General features: G+C 37.8%; 1 protein-coding gene across 2 annotated transcripts in view; it reads left to right on the top strand.

Annotated features, from left to right (window-relative positions):
- The window catches only part of ctdp1 (CTD phosphatase subunit 1), a 46,482-nt gene extending 25,846 nt beyond the window's left edge, over positions 1-20,636 (top strand). Inside the window, exons 11-13 of one of the 2 annotated variants that reach the window (XM_012964765.2) lie at positions 923-1,094; positions 12,426-12,595; positions 19,599-20,636. In XM_012964765.2, the coding sequence (XP_012820219.1) occupies positions 923-1,094; positions 12,426-12,595; positions 19,599-19,746 (490 nt within the window). In that variant the 3' untranslated portion in view covers positions 19,747-20,636. 2 annotated transcript variants of the gene reach the window in all.
- The last annotated feature ends 1,271 nt before the right edge of the window (positions 20,637-21,907 follow it).

Raw genomic sequence — 21,907 nt, 5'->3', positions numbered from 1 at the left:
TTACCTTGTACCCCGGGCTGGTGCCCGTGTTAGGAGAAAACAGCACCAGCCCGGGGTACCTGCGATCGCTTCCTGCTTCGTTTTGCCGGGACCCCACAACAGGTACATGCCAGTAGAGTGAAAAGCCGACTTCTCTGTTAAAGTTAGGCTTTTTCACCCCACTGTGCATGCGCGCACGAGCAAGCGAGCAGGAAGGAGGAAACGCTGCAGCTACCCCGGGCTGGTGCTGTTCTCTCCTAACAGGGGCACCAGTCCGGGGTGAAAGGTAGGCGATTTAAGTCACTTGGGGGTGCCTAACATTTTGGCACCCCCAAGTGACTTTGCCTTTCCTTCTCCTTTAACTACCTGGTGTAAAGCTGCCTCTGTAAAGCTGCCTCTGTAAAGCTGGTACATACTCCAACTCAAACTCCAAAACACTTATACCAGTTATTGCTGCAAAAATAAGATCTGCAATATAAAAAAGTGTGGGGATATTTCCATTATTTTTTTTTTTACTAACATATAAAAAGGTCTTGTCAAAATCTACAAATGTAACTATTTTACTCTTTTGCATAACATTTTATGTAAAGAGCCCTTCATCTGTACAGGCTTTCCACAAATCTATGAAGAAAGAGTCTGTTTCTTAACCCCTCTTAATAGACTTTGGGGGATTGTAATAAAAATAGCAATTGCAGGGTTAGTGCTGCTCGCAATGTAATTCTGTTAATACATTTATTACATTGCGAATGTTTAACCCCTGCTTAAAATGACAATAGGTTAATTAAGATTCAAAGTTTTATTACATACACTGCACACTTGCGCAAACTAAATAATTAACAATCGCAAATTGGTTTCAAAGCTAAAATTCTCTCCCATTGTTTTTTTCCATTAACAACATATATTACATCCCCCCCATTTATGTTTGGCAATTTGTATTTGACAGAGTTGTTCAGCCACATCAGGAGCAACTGTTTGATGATGATGAAGAACTTCCCACCGCCAATTCAGATGAAGAGCAATCAGGGCCCTCTAGAAGAAAGCGTCAGCCAAGCATGTCTGAGACTATGCCCTTGTACACACTTTGTAAAGAGGATCTGGAGAGCATGGACAAAGAAGTAAGCCGATTTTCTATCTGTTTAAAGCATAGTTACATATCTAATAACATCATCTTTTCAGGTGTTCTATTTATATACTGTTAATAATTGCAATTTTAGTTTCCATTTGTGTTAATTTCACTTAATGCCACTGTGACTTTTTGCAAAATATAAATGTGCTAGAACATGCAAGTGTCCATTTTTATTGTCAAAAGTTTTTTTTTCTATAACCCTTTGCATGCTGGCTCTTTTTAATCTATCAACACCACATATTGCATAGATCAAAGGTAAACCATGCATGCTGGTACCATTTTGTGCCAGTGTAGTAGATTTCATGTTATCTGACACACAACTGGTTACATTGAATTGAGCACATATTGATGTACAGTCATATGAAAAAGTTTATGAACCCCTCTTAATTCTTTGGAGTTTTGTTTATCATTGGCTGAGCTTTCAAAGTAGCAACTTCCTTTCAATATATAACAGTAGTATTTCAGCAGTGACATAAAGTTTATTGTATTAATAGAAAATATGTAATATGCGTCATAACAGAATTAGACAGGTGCATAAATCTGGGCACCCCAACAGAGATATTACATCAATACTTAGTTGAGCCTCCTTTTGCAAATGTAACAGCCTCTAGATGCCTCCTATAGCCTTTGATGAGTGTCTGGATTCTGGATGGTGGTATTTTTGACCATTTGTCCATACAAAATCTCTCCAGTTCAGTTAAATATGATGGCTGCCGAGCATGGACAGCCTGCTTCAAATTATCCCATAGATTTTTGATGATATTCAAGTTGGGGGACTGTGACGGCCATTCCAGAATATTGTAGTTCTCCCTCTGCATAAATGCCTTTGTAGATTTACAACTGTGTTTAGGGTCATTGTCTTGTTAGAATATCCAACCCCTGCGTAACTTTGTGACTGATGCTTGAACATTATCCTGAAGAATTTGTTGAATTCCGACCCTCGACTTTATCAAGGGCTCCAGTGCCTGAACTAGCCACACAGCCCCACCAAATTTGACAGTAGGTAGCAGGTGTTTTTCTTGGAATGCGGTGTTCTTCTTCTGCCATGCAAAACACTTTTTGTTATGACCAAATAACTCAAATGTTGTCTCATCAGTCCAAAAAACTGTTCCAAAATGACTCTGGTTTGTCTAAATTAGCTTTTGCATACAACAAGTGACTGTTTGTGGCGTGAGTGCAAAAAGGGCTTCTTCCTCATCTCCCTGACATACAGATGTTCTTTGTGCAAATTGTGCTGAATTGTAGAACGATGTACAGATACACCATCTGCGGCAAGATGTTCTTGCAGGAGTCAACAGAAGCACAACTTGCAATTGGCCATCTTAAATAACCTTTCTCATGATTGGATACACCTGCCTAAGTTCAAGGCTTAAGGAGCTAATCCAACCAATTTGGTGTTGTCAGTAATCAGTATTAAGCAGTTACATGCATTCAAATTAGCAAAATTACAAGGGTACCCAAATTTTTGCACAGCCAGTTTTTCACATTTGATTTAATTTCATATAGCTAAATACTGCTTCACTAAAAATCTTTGTTCAGAAAACACCCCAGTACTCATATGTTCCTAGGAAATGAAAGACATACATACCACTGTTATCTTTTTTTGTTGAAAGTGGAGTAAAATGTGCAGGCTGAGAGGGGTTCCCAAACTTTTTCATATGACTGTATGTGTTGAGAAGCATATGTGCCAGTACTTGTGAATTTGTACAGGCATTTTTTTCTGTAAGACCTACTAAAAATTAAGTTGCGCAGAGGGTCTTGCTGCCATTGTACTCCCATTATATAACAACTTGGACAGTTTGATCTATTTTCGGACTATAAAATAAGATGTGGTAGCCATAGATCATTGCTCATGCTTAGTGTTGTGGTTGGATAATTAGCCACTGTTTTCCTGTGTAGTATGCTGAGGGAACATGCTGATGTACATTTTTGGGGTGTGGGAGCAGTTTTAGAGCATTTGAGCTCACTGTACAGGGACAGACATTGACTCAGGCCTGGATTTGTGGCGATGAATGAGGGGGCGCGGAATCGGGACGGCCTCAGGGCACAAGTTTTAGAAATCCAGCGCTGCATTGACTGCCCACTTAGTCACCCTTGGAACTGTTTGAATAAGTCACCAAATAAATGGTTGTTTTTGTGAATCAAAACCAACATGGAATAACCTTCTTGGTCCTCAGGCCTTACAAATAGTATATTCTTCGTAGATATCGGCAAGTTGTGCAACCTTCAATAATACAGTTTTCTTGAGCAAAATTTTATATATTTTTTTTTTTTTGTTCATGTCGCTACTGTGTGGGCACAATTCAGGCACCTTTAGTGTATGAGAAGCTATTTACTCCAGCTCTCCTCCTGAAATGGGGAGTTGTATCTATTAAAGACGGGCAAGATATTTCCACCTGGAAATACAGTAAAAATAACCGCAATAAAAAGTCCCTCTTTGCCACAAGCTGCAAATATTTTCTGACATATTTTTTAATAACGGTTAAGTGTCATTTTTCTAGGTTAAATTACTTATTTGGCACAGCTGTCCTACTAATGAACATCTGCAGTGGTTTAGAACAGTTTCCTTTACTCGACTTTCTTGTTGTTTCACATCGGCTATTTGTGTTAAAAGGGGTAAGAAGTAACATTTTCATTGTGTCTTGAAATAATGTTTTAAAACCGCTTAAAAAATAGATAACATAGAGTTAGATCTTGCTTAATAGTTGGGTTATTTGTATCCAGAGCTAGATTTGTACCAGCTAAGTATTTCGCTTACCATTTAGGTTAGTAGCAGTCTGTCCTCAAACTGAGTGGATGTTGAGAGGAGAGGGACACTACTTTAGCCCTGCTCCATGAAATATTAATAAATCTGTCCCATAAGATATTCATAGAACCTTCCTTTTGCTTTTGCTATATTTACAAATCTATGGGGAAGCTATCATCCCAGAGAATAAATAATTGATATTGTATAATAAGTTATTCAAATATTCAGAATTATTTTGTATGTGTAACATGGGATTTTTTTTTCTCTTTCTAACATACCATGCAGTGCTGTCCAACTTTTCACATGAAGGGGGGCCTAATTATTTATGATATAACCTGTTTTGGGGTCAAATTAAATCAAAATGATGATGTCATACAGTGAAGTCTATGGGGCCTTCCAGCAGAATGGAGGCATTTTACTGTTTCATTATGTATGTTTTTCATAAATCACATTTCTGACTGGTAGTTTCGGCCCTTATAAGGAATAATTCCAGATTTGTCTTAATCCCAGCATTTTTCGACTGATTCCGTTCAGTGTCCTCAGTGACTTCCAGAACTGAACTTTCTTGCTTTTGGGTTGGCTCACTTACTGACTGTTTAAAATTGCCTTGGGCTGCCAATCCAAACTTGGTTTACTCATTAATATTGTGGAAAATATAGCCCTTACATGGGGTAAATGTTCTTGTTAACAGAAGTTGCAGAACAAGTTTTAATAAAAGAAATTACAAAGCCTTTTTAGAATATAATGAAGAACTGACAGACTTTCTCGGTTTATACATTATTGATCGCTTTCCATTAAAGAGCTCAGAAACCCGTGTACTGTATTATTTTTTTTATATAACATTTGAAAGAAGCAACCTTGACAATAAATGTTTAATGAAGCTTAATATGGAATGCTGCAAGCAGTTCTAAGCTCTTGTCACCCAAGAATTGGTGACAACAATCCATATGGTTTGTAAGAAAGAAGACTACCTCATTTAAAACTATAATGAGAGCTTTATACTGTAGGCATGTCTGTGTCTTTATTTAGCAGTACCTTAATATTGAGAGCTTTACAGTCTGGCTAGGATCATGTAGACTTGAGTTTGTGTAAATTTGGAAATACTTCCTAACATGTTTGCTACAACTTTTTGATAAGCTATTAATAAAGTTATGCTGTTTAAAAATTTGCCTTGCCTGTACCTATGGTCCTACAGCTATTGTGCAACATCCCTGGAACTTCTTGTTTGACATGTGGCTTGTGGCCTCCTAACTTCAAGTCAGAAGATCCATTAACATCTTTATCAGAGGTGTCTTACCAGTGGTAACCTGCTGTTTGGTCTGCATATGGTTTTCTGCTGCCATAAGATGCTGAAAGTTGTAGTTTTTTGAAGGGTTATTCAACTTTTTTAGTATGCATTAGAGAGAAATATTCTGAAACAATATGCAGTTGGTCTTCATTTTTTAATATTTGTTGTTTTTTTAATTATTTAGCTTTTTTCAGGAGCTCTCCAGTTTGGAATTTTAGCATCTTTCTGGTTGCTAGAGTCCATTTTAATCCAGACAGGAAGCTAAATAATAAAAAGTTACAGTAACAATAAAACTGTAGCCTCACAGGGCAATAGATTTTTAAATGCCGGGGACAGTAACCCCCCCCCCACCTTCCCTTTGAAAGCGTAAAAGAGTCAGCAGAGAAAGACAAATAATTGAAAACTAATAAAAATAAAAAATGAAGAACAATTGAAAAGTTGCTAAGAATAGGCCATTCTATAACATACTAAAAGTTAACTTGAAGGTGAGCCACCCCTTTAAACAACTATATAGGGCTTTTAGCCTAAAAACATTCTTATTTAAAGGAGAAAGAAAGTTAAAAACTAAGTGAGTTTTATCAGAAAGGTCTATGTAAATACAGCCATAAGCACTCACAGAAACGCTGCACTGACTTCTTTGAATGTGGATCTGAGCCAATCATCAGGAAGCTGACTCATAGTCTTATTAACTGAGCATGTTCCCTTGGTCTGGGTGTCTGTGCAGGAGCGAGGCATTATGGGAACTTTCTTTACACAGCTCAGCGTTTTTTCTTCCTGTTTGGCTTCTGATCATCTGAACAGGTGAAATATGGGGAGACTTAAGGGCACTATTGAGAGAACTGAAGGTATGCCTGCAGCTTGAGATTAACTCTTTACTAGCCTTTCTTTCTCCTTTAAGAATGTACAGGTATAGGACCCATTATCCAGAATGCTCGGGACCAAGGGTATTCCGGATAAGGGGTCTTTCCGTAATTTGGATCTCAATACCTTAAGTCTACTAAAATATCAATAAAACATTAATTAAACCCAATAGGATTGTTCTGCATCCAATAAGGATTAATTATATCTTAGTTGGAATCAATTACAAGGTTCTGTTTTATTTCTACATAGAAAAAGGAAATCAGTTTTAAAATTCTGAATTATTTGATTAAAATGGAGTCTATGGGAGACGGGCATTCCGTAATTCGGAGCTTTCTGGATAACGGGTTTCCGGATAAGGGGTCCGATACCTGTACTAAACTTCTGGGAAATATGAGACTATTGCAACATCTTTTTATCCATAATTGATTTTTTTTTTTTTTATACCTGTGACTAAAGCACCTAAAATACCACATAAAGAGCACATATCCAGAGCCTTATTCAAATGCTTAATTGCTTTAGATTAGTTAACGTCTTTTAATATTTAGTTATTATGTGTATGGTATATTGTACCATAGGACTGTAGCAGCATATCCATGGCAAATAAGCAAAATAATCTGTAGCCTCCTGAGCATTCTTTTTATTTGGTTTCTAGTCTGTAACCTGGAGGATTAGCTGTAAATGCTGAGAGCAATCCTGCTATTTTGCATCCAGAAATAAAGAAAAGTTGCCTACGGAGCTATAGAAAGGCATACTTTCTTCAATCGAGAGACCTGTAATGTTAAAACTTTTGAAACATGCTGGGTACGTTTCTGATGGAATGAAAATAGTTTGTGTATATAACTGTGATTTTGTGCAATTAGCCTTCTGGATCTTAATGCCCCCCTTTTTCATGTCATTTAAAAAAACACCAACCATTTGGGTATATTAATGTAATTTATTATTATGGTTTCTGGGTAGTTTTGTCTGCCTTTCTCCAAGGTTCATGTCTATGGTTCCTACACAAAAAGAAAGCAGCAGGGGCAAGTTCTGCACTAGCAGTACAGTTTAGAACATCTGACCACGCATAGAGTGGGTAATAATGAGTGCTGCTTATGTACCCTGTGGGGGCACTTCTGAGTGCCTGCATTTGTACGAAATCTAAAAATAGCATAATAACAGAGAAACAGCAGGTTTCATTTTGAAACATAACCTTGTTATTGAACTTGCTTTACATTCCTTTTTTCTACATTGAAAATTGGAAAAGAAATAGTTATCCTTGCTGGAAACTTCCAAGAGCTCACTGCCTGTACTGGCCAGATATACAGCAAATAAAAAGTTTTGTGTTTTACGTGAGGCAAACTGTTTACGCTTGTCTAGAAAATATCTGAAAAAAGTGCTGTCTTTTGTCAGAAAACATGCTCTTTCTTTAGTAACTTGCAGGGCTCTGCTCAAGGCATCAGCACCCCTGACTATATGTAACAATAACTCCACACTCCTCCCATGGGCCATGCCCCTAATGTCCCATAGCCACTCCCACTTAGACCTTTCTACACAAAACCCCAGTTGCTTTTGAAAAAGCATTCCCATGGAGGGCAATGCATAGTATCTCTTAAAAGCTTAAAGGCAGGGACCATCATGGATTCCTCTCATTCTTAAGAATTATACATGTGTAAATGTGTAAAAAAATATATACATATTCATATATATCAACCAGGAGGAGCATTCCCAATAAAAATGCATAAGCTTGCCTGGGTTCAAAGTGATTAATTTCAATAAATACATATGTATGTATGTATGTATAACTTTATTTATAAAGCGCCACAAGGGTACACAGCGCTGTACAGTCTTACAGAATACAAAATTACACACAGGGAGGACGAGTGATATAATAAATAAATACATATATGTATATATACAGTGGAGGAAATAATTATTTGACCCCTCATTGATTTTGTAAGTTTGTCCAATGACAAAGAAATGAAAAGTCTCAGAACAGTATCATTTCAATGGTAGGTTTATTTTAACAGTGGCAGATAGCACATCAAAAGGAAAATCGAAAAAATAACTTTAAATAAAAGATAGCAACTGATTTGCATTTCATTGAGTGAAATAAGTTTTTGAACCCCTACCAACCATTAAGAGTTCTGGCTCCCACAGAGTGCTTAGACACTTCTACTCAATTAGTCAACCTCATTAAGGAGACCTGTCTTAACTAGTCACCTGTATAAAAGACACCTGTCCACAGAATCAATCAATCAAGCAGACTCCAAACTCTCCAACATGGGAAAGACCAAAGAGCTGTCCAAGGATGTCAGAGACAAAATTGTAGACCTGCACAAGGCTGGAATGGGCTACAAAACCATTAGCAAGAAGCTGGGAGAGAAGGTGACAACTGTTGGTGCGATTGTTTGAAAATGGAAGGAGCACAAAATGACCATCAATCAACCTCGCTCTGGGGCTCCACGCAAGATCTCACCTCGTGGGGTGTCAATGATTCTGAGAAAGGTGAAAAAGCATCCTAGAACTACACGGGAGGAGTTAGTTAATGACCTCAAATTAGCAGGGACCACAGTCACCAAGAAAACCATTGGAAACACATTACACCGCAATGGATTAAAATCCTGCAGGGCTCGCAAGGTCCCCCTGCTCAAGAAGGCACATGTGCAGGCCCGTCTGAAGTTTGCCAATGAACACCTGAATGATTCTGTGAGTGACTGGGAGAAGGTGCTGTGGTCCGATGAGACCAAAATAGAGCTCTTTGGCATTAACTCAACTCGCTGTGTTTGGAGGAAGAAAAATGCTGCCTATGACCCCCAAAACACCGTCCCCACCGTCAAGCATGGGGGTGGAAACATTTTGCTTTGGGGGTGTTTTTCTGCTAAGGGCACAGGACAACTTATTCGCATTAACGGGAAAATGGACGGAGCAATGTATCGTGAAATCCTGAACGACAACCTCCTTCCCTCTGCCAGGAAACTGAAAATGGGTCGTGGATGGGTGTTCCAGCACGACAATGACCCAAAACATACAGCAAAGGCAACAAAGGAGTGGCTCAAGAAGAAGCACATTAAGGTCATGGAGTGGCCTAGTCAGTCGCCGGACCTTAATCCAATAGAAAACCTATGGAGGGAGCTCAAGCTCAGAGTTGCACAGAGACAGCCTCAAAACCTTAGGGATTTAGAGATGATCTGCAAAGAGGAGTGGACCAACATTCCTCCTAAAATGTGCGCAAACTTGGTCATCAATTACAAGAAACGTTTGACCTCTGTGCTTGCAAACAAGGGTTTTTCCACTAAGTATTAAGTCTTTTTTTGTTAGAGGGTTCAAAAACTTATTTCACTCAATGAAATGCAAATCAGTTGCTATCTTTTATTTAAATCTTTTTTCGATTTTCCTTTTGATGTGCTATCTGCCACTGTTAAAATAAACCTACCATTGAAATGATACTGTTCTGAGACTTTTCATTTCTTTGTCATTGGACAAACTTACAAAATCAGTGAGGGGTCAAATAATTATTTCCTCCACTGTATATATATAAGTGCCATGTGGTATGAGACACAGTAGGAAGGAGGTCCCTGCCCCGTAGAGCTTACAATCTGAGTGAAATGAACCCTTATCCAAAAAAAAGGGTTCATATATAGGAGTCTATGGGAAATGGCCCCATAGACTCCAACTGGGTAACAGGTTTCCAGATAAGGGATCCCATACCTGTACTTTCTTTAAGCCATGTGGTGACAGTGTCCAATCGGTGAATCCAACAGTCTTAGTAATTGTAAACCTTTTACCACCCTGTTTGAGAGGAGGGACATAATCTATAGTCATATATCTGAATCAGGCCAAAAGAATGTTTGGCTGCCACAACATGTATAGGTAGATCTGCTCATCTAAATAACCCTGGATGGATTAAGTGTGCCAAGAATTCTTCTCCAAACCCTACTTTAATTTACACGAAAATGGCATGCTTTTGCTTTTCATTCACATTTAGTGCATCTGTTTTGGGACGTAATTCATATATTGTTCTAATTTCATTATAGAAGTGCTTCATTGTTAATGAGCATAGACTTTCTAAAGAAATACAGGTCACAGGTACGGAAAAGTTATATATAAATGTAGGATATTCCGTTAAAAATGTTAACTGACTCAAATTCACAGGTAGCACTTGCAGATTTTTAAAGAAATGATTGGGATAGTGTTGCTATTTTAAATAGTACTGTAATGCCTCCTAATAATTTATAACTTCCCAGCACACGGTGACCTCTGTTATGCAGCCTCTGTTATTTATTGGTCGCGTCAACATTAGGACCAGACTCTCTGAACACTTCTTTTTGTGTTTGTGAGTTGTATAATTAATGGATCCCAGCAACAAAACTAAGTCAGAACCCCTTACTTCAGTGAAAATGAATTTGCTGTGTGACACTATAATTTATTCAAAATAACAGATTTATGCATTGCAGTCTTGTCATTTTTCATCACATCTAGTTTGCTTGATGCCTTGTTCCCCCTTGCTCAGTGCTGTAATCATTGTCTATGATCTGTTTGATAGTAATGTAAGTTTTGGTTTATAGTAGTGAGTTTCGTTGCTTTGGATACTGTAGTGTTGAAGTATATTACATTATTTAAAGTAGTTTAAAGTTAAAGGAATACTGTCATAGGAAAATGTTTTGGGTGTTTTTGTTTGTTTTATTTTAAATCAATGAGCTAATAGAGCTTCTCCAGCAGCATCCTGCATTTAAATCCATTTTTCAAAAGCACAAACAGATTTGTTATATTTAATTTTGAAATTTCACATGGGGCTTATTCTTCATTTCCCAGGCTTCCACAGCCATGTGACCTGTGCTCTGATAAACTTCAGTCACACTTTACTGCTGAGCTCCATGTTGGAAAAAGTACACCATAAAAATTATTACAGTATCCCTTAAAGGCAGTCTAATGTTTTTCAACTTCTGCGCCACATTAGTGTTTATACGCATCCATATGAGGCACACCCACATTATATGCAGAATAATCTGACGGTTACTAGTCTATGTTTAAAATGTTAAACATGTATGGGACCTGTTATCCAGTATGCTCGAAAACTGGGATTTTCCAGTGGGTCTTTATGTAATTTGGACAGGGTCGGACTGGGGGGTGCCCTACAGGTGCCCCTGGCGGTCGTGTCCCCTAACCCCCCCCACCCCCGCAGGGTACTCCACCTGACGTCCTCCCTTGAGCGCGTGTAGTTGGGATCAAGTACAAGGTACTGTTTTATTATTACAGAGAAAAGGGAAATCATTTTTAAAAATATAAATTATTTGTTTAAAATGGAATCTATGGGAGATGGCTTTCCCGTAATTCAGAGCTTTCTGGAAAATGTGTTTTCTGATAACGGACCCCATATCTGTAGTATGCATACCCTGCTTAATCTTCTAATACGGCAACTTTCTTTTTTACTTTCTCACAGAATAGTGCTTAGTTAAGGGGAATACATATTAAGGCATTGTTTTATGTGTAACCACTGTCCCTCAGTTTTGCAGTATTATCAATAGAAATAAAAATAACTACAGCACTAAATCCAACAATTTAATTGACCATATATGGGCCAATAAAAGCTGCTGACTAGGCCCTGCAGTTCTTTGCCCCAGGTATATGGCCCCCAGAAAGGCCTGCCCTGTTGATATATGACCAGATGCTGTCCAGATTTTTATTGGTCAGATTTCAAAAATCCATTGGGTGAGGACTGCTTCATCAAATTGATGTGGTCCTCACCCAATAGGGTCTTCATGGGCTTGCAATGTGAAAGGCTCATTGGCTCTCAGGATCTTTAAATGCATGGCCAGCTTTATAAATAGGAGTAGCTTCAGTTTCTCTTTTGTCCTGTTTAGCTCAAGAACTTAAAAATAAGCGTTTTTGCACCAGCCTTATTATCTCATGTTGAATAAGGGTATATACTGCCACTTTAAATAGCAACCAAGCCTAACCCCTAAAACAGGACATTCGGGTTCTAATCTAGTAGTGATTAATTTTTGTTCAAACCACAACTTGGTTTCTAGGGTTATTGACCCTAGCAGCCCTTTATCTGTTTATATGGCAAACGGAAGTGCAAACAAACAAAAAAGGTAATTCTAAAACCATTAATGAAAGCCAGCTAAAAATCATGAAATAGCAGGGCTTATTTACCTTTTGGCTGCATCTTTTAGCACAAGTGCATTCAATTTAGCTGTTAGACTTGTAATGCTATGGTAATTTTGCCCTGTATTTTAGTAAGCACCAGGAAATGAACAAAATATATTTTATTTCTTAAATCTTTTGCATACCGTTTTTCATATAACAGGGAGTTTATATATTTTACTTAGCTTTTCTAATACTTTTCTCATTAAACGCTCTTATTAAAACCTACATCCTTCAAGTTATTTTGCATTGCATTTAAGAAAGAAAAAAAAAACTTTTTTCCTTTGTACTTTTGGCAGGTTGATGACATTTTAGGAGAAGGTAGCGATGACAGTGACAGCGAAAAAAAGAAGACTATCAAGGTAAAAAAATCACAGAGTGCAGAACAAGGGAACAAATTAAAAAACCCAGAAGAAAGGACTGAGTCCTCTTCATCAAGTGAAAGAAGTCTGTCTGGTAGCAGGCCTCGGTAAGTTGCCAGCATGTGTAGGATATACAAGTAATAATATATGTCCACACTCTAATTTTTTGGGTGTTGAATCAAAATTCGTATAGATACATGTGAGAGGGATCAGCACACCAGATCAAATCAGCAACTTCATTTTATTCCATTCACCGTGCATTCGTTCTTTTCTGATATGATTTGGTGTGCTGATCCCTCATTGGTATAATATATATATATATATGTATATAGATATATATATATATATATATATATATATATATATATATATATATCTCGATATACAGGGTGGGCCATTTATATGGATACACCTTAACATAATGGGAATCCATTCCCATTATGTTAAGGTGTATCCATATAAATGGCCCATCCTGTATAGATGTACACACTCTATATTTTTATTTATTAAAAAACTATATTTTTGTTGCTTGAGAGGAGGTGAGATTAGTTAGGCAGTATCTGCGGGAGTGATAGCTTTACTTCCACAATTGATAATAGTCATTTACATCAGACCCTGGGGTAGTAGTCTAGTGAATGCCATCTTCTTTCCTGTCTGGGCTTGTGGACCGGCACTGATCACAGTTGTCAAGTACTTTAAATATTGAATTTAATTATTAAGTTGTGTAAAAAAAAAAACCTGAAAAATCAACACATTAACACCTTGCTATATCATAGCTGTCATTTATTAGACTGCAGTAAGAAGTGACACTGTTTTCATTTTCTTCTTCTCTGGAACTTGTCCCTTTAGTATTAAAAGGCAGAGTAAATTTCCTGCATAAGTGAAAATATACACCTCAGTAAATGACATACCTTGATAAAGTTCTCAGTCCCATTGGCTTTATTGGGTTACTCCAGCTCTGATGTGCTCTACTTTGCTGGTGTATTGGGATTTGTTGCATCCCTGCTATATGTTTGCCCTTTATTATATTACAATGGAGTACTTCAATCATGGTGTGGGGGTTGTGAGAATGCAACTCCACATTAACCTCACTAGGTTTCCAGTCTTATACAAGTCCACAGATATATTAAATTGTGGCTAACCTGAATAAAGTCCAACACCAAGTACATCATCTGCTTGATATGTATGTATTATGAAATCTAAAAAAAATGATTGATTTCTACTTATAACTGTGCTGCACAGAATATACAGATGAACAGAACATTCTTTATCAAGTTGATGACACGTATTCAATGATAAACATGCCTTGGGTAGTTATAGTGAGAAAGCTATTAAAGTGCCCTATGTACAGATATCAGCACAATCATAATATAATTTATCTCTCTAAAAATTTACACATGCTCTTGGCATTTGCTGCTTTTCTCAGTATGTGAAGCCTGCAACCACACCACATATTGCTTTGGGTCTGGTTAGATTAAATTGCTGCATGTCAACATGAACTGTGGTGAATATTTCTGCACAGTTTTTGTCAGTTATGGAGCGTGTTATTATCTAGCAAAGATTGCATTTTAGGTGCAATGGAGGACGTGGTGGTTGTACATAAATAACTATCTTACATATCTGGAGGATGATCCAGAAATGAATGCCCAAAATCGGTGTTTTGACTGAGGTACCTAAGGCCCACAAGAGAACTGGCCCACCAATCTGACCTATAACAGCCTGCCACAAATCTCTGGCCCCCGCCAACCAGTGCTGGAACTAGGTGTTCTTGCACTCTAGACAAAGCTGCAAATCAATCCCCTCCCAAACCTGTTTTACCAAGGTGCTTTTACACAATTAAAAGAAAACAATCTTTCATATTTGTCTGTTTTTTCCTCCAATAAAACTAAGCACTTGAATGGAGAAAAAAAAAAGAAAACAATCTTTTGCTACTGCTTCCTTTTCCATCTTATTTCCCCTTTTTCCTATCTGCCAGTTTAATCTCTTTATGTGCTTTTGCAAGGCATATGCCATTCTCTTGATCTTCCCCTTTTCCCTCTTGAGCTATTCTCTTCTCCATCTCCCATAGAAATGCAAGATTTCTATGTTTGGTATTAGAAGTTCTGTAACTTATAGTCATATATAGACTATCACATCCTCCCTTTATTAAGAGCCTTTCCTAATATTCTATTTTGTTTAGACTGTGAATTATCTTAACTGCCATCCATTGGACAAGATCAAATTTTTTTCTACTAGGCCTTTAAATTGGAACATAATATTCAAGGTGAAATTACCTCTATTTTCCCCAACTAATATAAACAAACATTTTTAAGCTTATGGTCATTTTTCAACGTGCAATAATTCTTATAACATTTTGTATAATTGTTTTAAAAACTTTCTAAATCTTGCCTAAAGATCCCATTTACTTGCTTGTTAGCTCTAAATTGTATTCAATATTCATAATGTTAAGTGCAATGTTTAATATTTAATGTCATATAATCATAAGTTTTCCATTTGCAAGTGGTCTGTACGATTCCTGCAGCATACTTGGCAAGTCCCAAAGAATGTTTCATGTACAGTAAACAAAGGGGGTAAAATAGCACAACATTAATGCCCTTTTATGCAGTAAGAAAGGATAATGGCCTGTCGTGTTCATACAGTATTTATTTTACATACTTAGCATCATTGCATTGGAAAATTTGTATCTAAAGATTAGCATTGATATAAATTGTTATAATTTATATTGCATGATGGAGAATGCCATATGAAAAAGGCTGACAATTTATTATTTATTGCAAACCAAGAGAGTGCCATTACTGGGTGCATTAAGGGAGGTTTAGATGCCAGCCATAGTCAACGTTTAGTCATATCATGCAGAGCAACACCTTCATACTTATTTCCTTATATATATATACTTATAGCCTTTAGATTAAGATAAAATATAACTATTCTTGCAAACCAAGTTCTTAGCATTTTGACATGGTTTATATTGGGGAAACTACTCCGATAATAAGAGATTGAATCTTTCAACAATAATATACACTAACATACAAGCAACCTACCTTACAAACACACTACTAAGAGAAGGGATACTATTTTCACAGAGGTGTAGTTTGTGGTAAATGATATTGGACTGAGATGCCAGGGGCCCACCAGAAAACCTTGGACCATAGGCCCACTTTCTAAACTATGATTCCTCACTCAACCTCTTTATTATCCAAGTCTCTCATCTCTATCCTTCCATCTCTTTTTCCAATTCAGAAATAGGGAATGACCATGCAATTGGCGAAATAGTTAGAGCAGCATTGACCAACATTGGGCAAGTGGGCAGTTGTTTGTGTGTGGCAAAAACAGTAGGTAAAAACTGCCTTAGCCATGGGGGGGGGGGGGTGATGCTCCGTTGCATGTAATTAGGCAGGACAGGATTAATTTTTTTTGGGCCCTGGGCTATACTACCCCACCTCTGTCCACCATACCACTGTAAAATATAATAATATTAGAAGTCACAGGACTGTTTACACACACACACACACATGTACGCATGTTATATGTATGAAATATCACAGAGGAGTGCCATGAATATGTAAAGGCAGAGTGCTTTTAAATAGATGTTGAAACTCTAAAGCAATTCTAACATCCTCATATTTTTCAGTAGGGGGTATATATTTTATTATAATACACAAGTTCCAGTGACCCATGTGTCAGAAATTACCTCACTAAGCACTAAGTATAAATTATAACATCACTAAGCATCATGTATAAGGATATAATTTGAAGAAAATCATTGGCTCTTGTGTATCATATACTGTATATTATGTACAATAACCCCAATAAATTGTTAAAAATTAGCTGAAATATCTGTATAGGCACAGCATCGAATTGCAGGAATGAGCATCTATGATTAAGAAACCTAGTTATAATTATGCTTTAAAGGAGATTTATAGCATAAATTAACCCCCCAGTCTTGTAGGCAATAAAGAATAAAATATGGTCCTTAAAAATTATTTTCTATATTGTTAAGCAATATAAACTTCACGTACACAATATAAATAATATAAATCTTGTTTCCTTCTGTCTTGTAATTACTCAATCAAAGCAAGTAGGCAGGCACCATTTTGTGGACATTGTTATGAAGGCAAGCTTTGTATCATGCCAAAATCTTGTGTATGTGCCAGAATGGGGGACCAGATGCCCATACTCTTGCACTGGCTACACAATTAGATGATGAGGAGGGAGGGGAAAAGTTACCGTATATACTCGAGTATAAGCCGATCCGAATATAAGCCGAGGTACCTAATTTTACCTAAGAAAACTGGAAAAACATATTGACTGGAGTATAAGCCTAGGGTGGGAAATGCAGCCGCTACTGCTAAGTTTCAATAATCAAATTATTTAATAAAAGGACACTCACAAGTGCTTACATGACTACCATATTAATAAACACAAGGTATGGGCTGGAAAATGAGGCGCATCCAACATAAGATAACCACATGCAAGGTTGTACAGGTTAATATCTCATTTAATTTTTGTAGTGTCTAGGTAATGATAGTCCTGCACAGTTTTGCGCTGTTAGGATATGTTGCCATAACTGTATGTTATGCCATACCCGCTGCAGAATGCATATGCTACTGTAGCTGCAGATTGTTGCTCTGTTATTTGCACACATTGTTCTGATTCTCTGCGGCTGCAGCAAGTTGTTGTAGAGCTATAGCGTGCTACAGTTCACCTCAGAAGGTTATAGTAGCAAGAGTACCTCTTACTTGCAGGGTTAACCTTAATGTGCTCAGTCTACACACACAACTGACTTACACCAAACGGAATAAACTCACTAGGAAGGTATAAATCAGGAATAATCTGTCATCATTATTTTTCTAATACATCTTTCTATACATTATTATTTGGCTCTCTGAGCTACAGGCCCAACGTGCAATCAGATTGCAATGGCCCAGTATGCCCCTCCATTTGACAGTCTATTCACAGTTCTAGTTTTAGTTGTCAAAAGCCTGTACTTACATCCACTACTGAAAAATATTTTTGTTCGATGGTTTATATGTGATTTCATTTAGTGTGCAGATGGTCACAACTGTGTTTAGCTCCCTAAAATCCAAGCATTGATCTTCTATCAGGCCTTCAAAATCTATATGGGATCTATGTAAATGGCTTCCTAACTGAAGCTCACAAGTAGAAAGGTGGGGTCCAGATGCACATGCATCAGGCCTATAATTTATCTCCAGAAGCAGTTCTAAGCAAGCATGAACAAAGGTCGCGCTGCGCGCCGAGAAAGTAAGTCTTAAATAAGTATGTCTTATGGGGTACCTGCACATCCATCGGCAAGCACGAAAGGTGACGCTGGGGGGGTGCGCGCCCCGACCTTCGGTCCTGCTTGGCGCACAGCGTGACCCCCGTGCATGCAGCGTGACCTTTGTTCGTGCTTGCCGATGGATGTGCAGGTACCCCCTAAAACAGACTTACTTTCTCGGCGCGCAGCGCGACCCGCCGTGTCCGCTCGGGTGCTGCAGGGGGGAAGGGTTGGAGCGTCACCTTTGTTCGTGCTTGCCAATGGATGTGCAGTTACCCCCTAAGACTGACTTATTTAAGACTTACTTTCTCGGCGAGCAGCGCGACCCGCCGTATGCCGCAGCGCTACCTTTGTTTATGCTTTGCCGAGGGATGTGCAGGTAGGACAAGTAATCCAGCTTGCCTCGAGTATAAGCCGAGGATTCCTTTTTTAGCACATTTTGAGTGCTGGAAAACTCTGCTTATACTAGAGTATATACGGTAGATGTGCAGTAAGATCTAGGTAGTGCTGAACGGAAAGCTAAATAGTTATTGTCTGCCCCTCTTCTATGCCTAAGGCATAGAGGTGGGGCAAGCAATAGATGATTGACTGCTGGCATTTTTAATTGCCTTTATAATGGGTTTGGATGTGTTAATATAAAAATGAATTTGGGTTTCATGTTTAATTTGAAAAGGACTTTTATTATACAGCTTTTAATGTCTGGGTGACAGGTCAACTTTTAAGATGGTCCCTTTCTTGGAGCTCCCTATAGATCCTCTCTAGTCTCTGTTAGTGTTTCATATGAGGCGTGGGTGTGTCTTACCACACAGCCGATTTGTTCCTATTCTATAATGCAGTGTGTTGAGTGCTGCCAGCTCCCCTGCACAGCCTGGGAAAGGAGGCAGCAGGATGGGCAGGACTAGTAGGTTTTGGCCTGACATACATCTTTTTTTTTTTAAGCACATTTCTTCTATATATAGAGAAGAATAATGCACTGGCACATTCTTGTTTCTTAGGCAATTTATCCCCTTTAACAAAAGCCACTATTGTTTCAAAAACTTCCAAAACTATCATTATGTGGTAAGATTTTTGTGTGTGTATATATATATATATTTTTTTTTTTTAATATAGCATACCTATCATCTCTCTCATGGATTTGGTTAGGTGTAATTAAGCATATACAGTTAAGTTTTTTGGGGGGACGAGATGCTTTACATGTGTGATTTTTTACTATTTATACACATAACTTTCTTAGAGGCTGTGTGCGAGTGGTACTGAAGTAAAAGGTATGTTAGTTATGTGCTTTAAGGGCCTGTAAAAGTAAAACTGTCGCTCACTAATTATTATCATTTAGTATTTAATATTTAAGTAATGAGAGGTGTTTATGGGATTAGCTTGTAACAATATTGATAAATAAGACTGCACAGCTGTAGGGTACTATAAAAGCTCTGCTTCCAATTGCATCTTGCCTATTTTTAATTACATACATAACTCTAAGTTAATTGTAAACGTTATTGCTGTTGCTGCACCTCAAAGCAATGCTCAGTCGTAGTTGGAAGACTGCTGTTTTAGACTCTGCAGGTGACTATTAAAGCCATTTTTCTATATAGTCTAAACTATATTGTGACAAATTTGGCAACACGTGCCAATTAAAAACAAAGTCTGTTTAAAGTTGTGGGCGTTACCAGGGTATCTAACAGCACAGGGAAAGTATGAGTAATGGAGGCCCATAGCAAAGACTTCCCTTAGTTGGCGTGCTCCAAGGCTCCAAGGTAATAGGGCTGTGTCTGTAATAGAACTTTTTTTACCTTGATGTGTCTGGGGATTTTATTCTCCTGCCTTGCATTTCATAGAGGTCACAAAAGAAAGTTGGAAGAAGAGGAGGAGGATGCCGAGAGTGAAAGCAGTAAAGAGTCAAGCAACGAAGATGAGGAAGGAAGCAGCTCTGAGGCAGACGAAATGGCAGCAGCCATTGAAGCGGAACTGAATGATTTCATATGACAAGCACCTACTCCTAGGGTAAATTCAAGATTAGTAACTATTAGTCAGGCATAAATTAAATGTTGCAACTAAAGAGTGTGTGTGGTCTCTCTCACTGTTCATTTTTTCCTTTGAGAATTTTGACATTTCTTTGTATATTTTGATGAAAACCAACTGCTATCTTGTCTATTTTACAAATGTCAGTGTAGTTTTAAATGTTTTATTAAATATGTACCTACCCCCCCTTTTTTTGTTTTGTTTTTTTTTTTTTTTTGGGTTTTTTTTTAAGAAAAGGAAAAGAAAGTGTTAAGATGACATTAAGCTATGCCAAAGAACTATAATGCTCTACACTGAGCTTTATATAGAGGACAAGATTTTTTTTTTTTTTTGCATTTGCTTATTTTCCTGTTCTTTCCCTTTGTGACTGAATGTCTCACAAAAACCAAGTGAGGAACTCAAGGATTGTTAGTGTTCATTCCACACCTGTCACACAAATTATTATTTTTTTTTTTTTAATGGAATACAATTTATATTTGTATAGACAATGAGAATGTGATATGAAATGTTGTAAACTTGATTTGCGTCACTTGCCTCTAACTAACAACAATGTTTAAACTTCATGTTTTTATAAGTTCCTCCTCCTCCTGTGCGGTAGTTTGGGTTTGCTAGAAGACCTGTGTTTAGATTTTTAACATGGCCTCTCTGTATGCTGTTTATCATAGCTAAGTGCTCTGTACTGCCATGGAGATCCTATTAATCGACTGCTCTAGATGGAGGCAAGAGAGTGCTAATTTAACTTGCATAGGGTTTTATTCACTTGAGAGGACTAATGTAAAGTTTTTGTATATTCTATTTCATATTTGAACTACAAAACAGATTTTCTTTCGTTTAATAAAAAAATCCATTTTGTAGATGTTTTTTGTGCACTGTATTTTTTAAATTATGTTGGGTTGAAAAACCTAACATACTGTTCTTCGACTGTCCTAAACACTACTTCTCCTACAGTTTTAGGGGTACAACTCTCCACACTTCTTCGCCCTATAGCGGAGCAGGTTGCTTGTGCTTTTCTAAGCGATCCCACCCCCCCCCCCCCCCCTGTCTTTTTGTGGCGCAGCTCTGAACACCCCAATTTTCCCATTGAATTTGAAAGGGAAGAGTTTCAAACTGCTGCCACTTTTACAGCTTTGAAGCTGCACCCCCCAAACTTGAATAACATAATCATGGGGCCCCCCCGAATGAAACAGCGACATTTGTTGGATGACCCAAAGTGGGAGGGGCCCACACCAGCCAATCAAATTTCACCTATTGGCTTTTATGGGGAAATTGAAACTGCTGCCAATCTTACAGCTTTGAGGCTACACTCCCCACTTGAATCACATAGTCATGGGGTCAGCCTGAATGAAAATATGATGATTGTGAGATGCCCAAAAGTGGGCGGAGCTGTGAACAGCCAATGAGATTTTACATATTGACTTGGTGGAAATTCAACCCCATTAAGTTTCATTGGTTTATATTTAAACTGATGCCATTATTTATGTATTAATTCCTGGGTTGTTAAACTTTCCAAAGTTAGTCACTGGGTATTTGCCGTTCAAAATTAGAAAAAAGTGGGTGGAGTCACCAACAGCAAATCACATTTCACCTATTTACTTTCAATAGTGAAGTGTATAATGGTGTCAGTCCCACAAATTTTATGCCTGAGTGGCTTGGGCCGCCAATCAGATGTCACTCGTTGACTTTCAGTGGGGAAATTGAAATTGCTGCCATTCAGACACTGTGGTCCAAGGTTAGAAAAAGTGGGCGGAGCCAACAACAGATCAGATTTCATTCAGTGACTTCACGTTTTTTAAACCAACATGAAGATTTTTCTCAAACTTCCCTTTCTAGTTGTAGTCTTTACTTTAACAGCAATCCTCTATTGAGGAACATTGGCCTGTAATGTAACCGTAATGTTTCCAGAATCTGGTTGTAAACATAACTGTATTATTCAAAAAGTGAATTGAATGATAGCTTTAATCTCTTACAGGTTACCTGTTATCCAGAATGCTTGGTATCTGGGGTCCAATAAGGATTAATTATATCTTAGTTGGGGTCAAGTACAAGGCACTGTTTTATTATTATAGGGAAAAAGTAAATACTTTTTAAAAGTTTAACATTATTTGCTTAAAATAGAGTGTTTTGT

The sequence above is a fragment of the Xenopus tropicalis genome, chromosome 6, assembly GCF_000004195.4.
Source record: "Xenopus tropicalis strain Nigerian chromosome 6, UCB_Xtro_10.0, whole genome shotgun sequence".
Lineage (NCBI taxonomy): Eukaryota > Metazoa > Chordata > Amphibia > Anura > Pipidae > Xenopus > Xenopus tropicalis.
The sequence above is the reverse complement of the archived record's forward strand: the minus strand, read 5'-3'. Positions and strand labels throughout refer to the sequence as shown.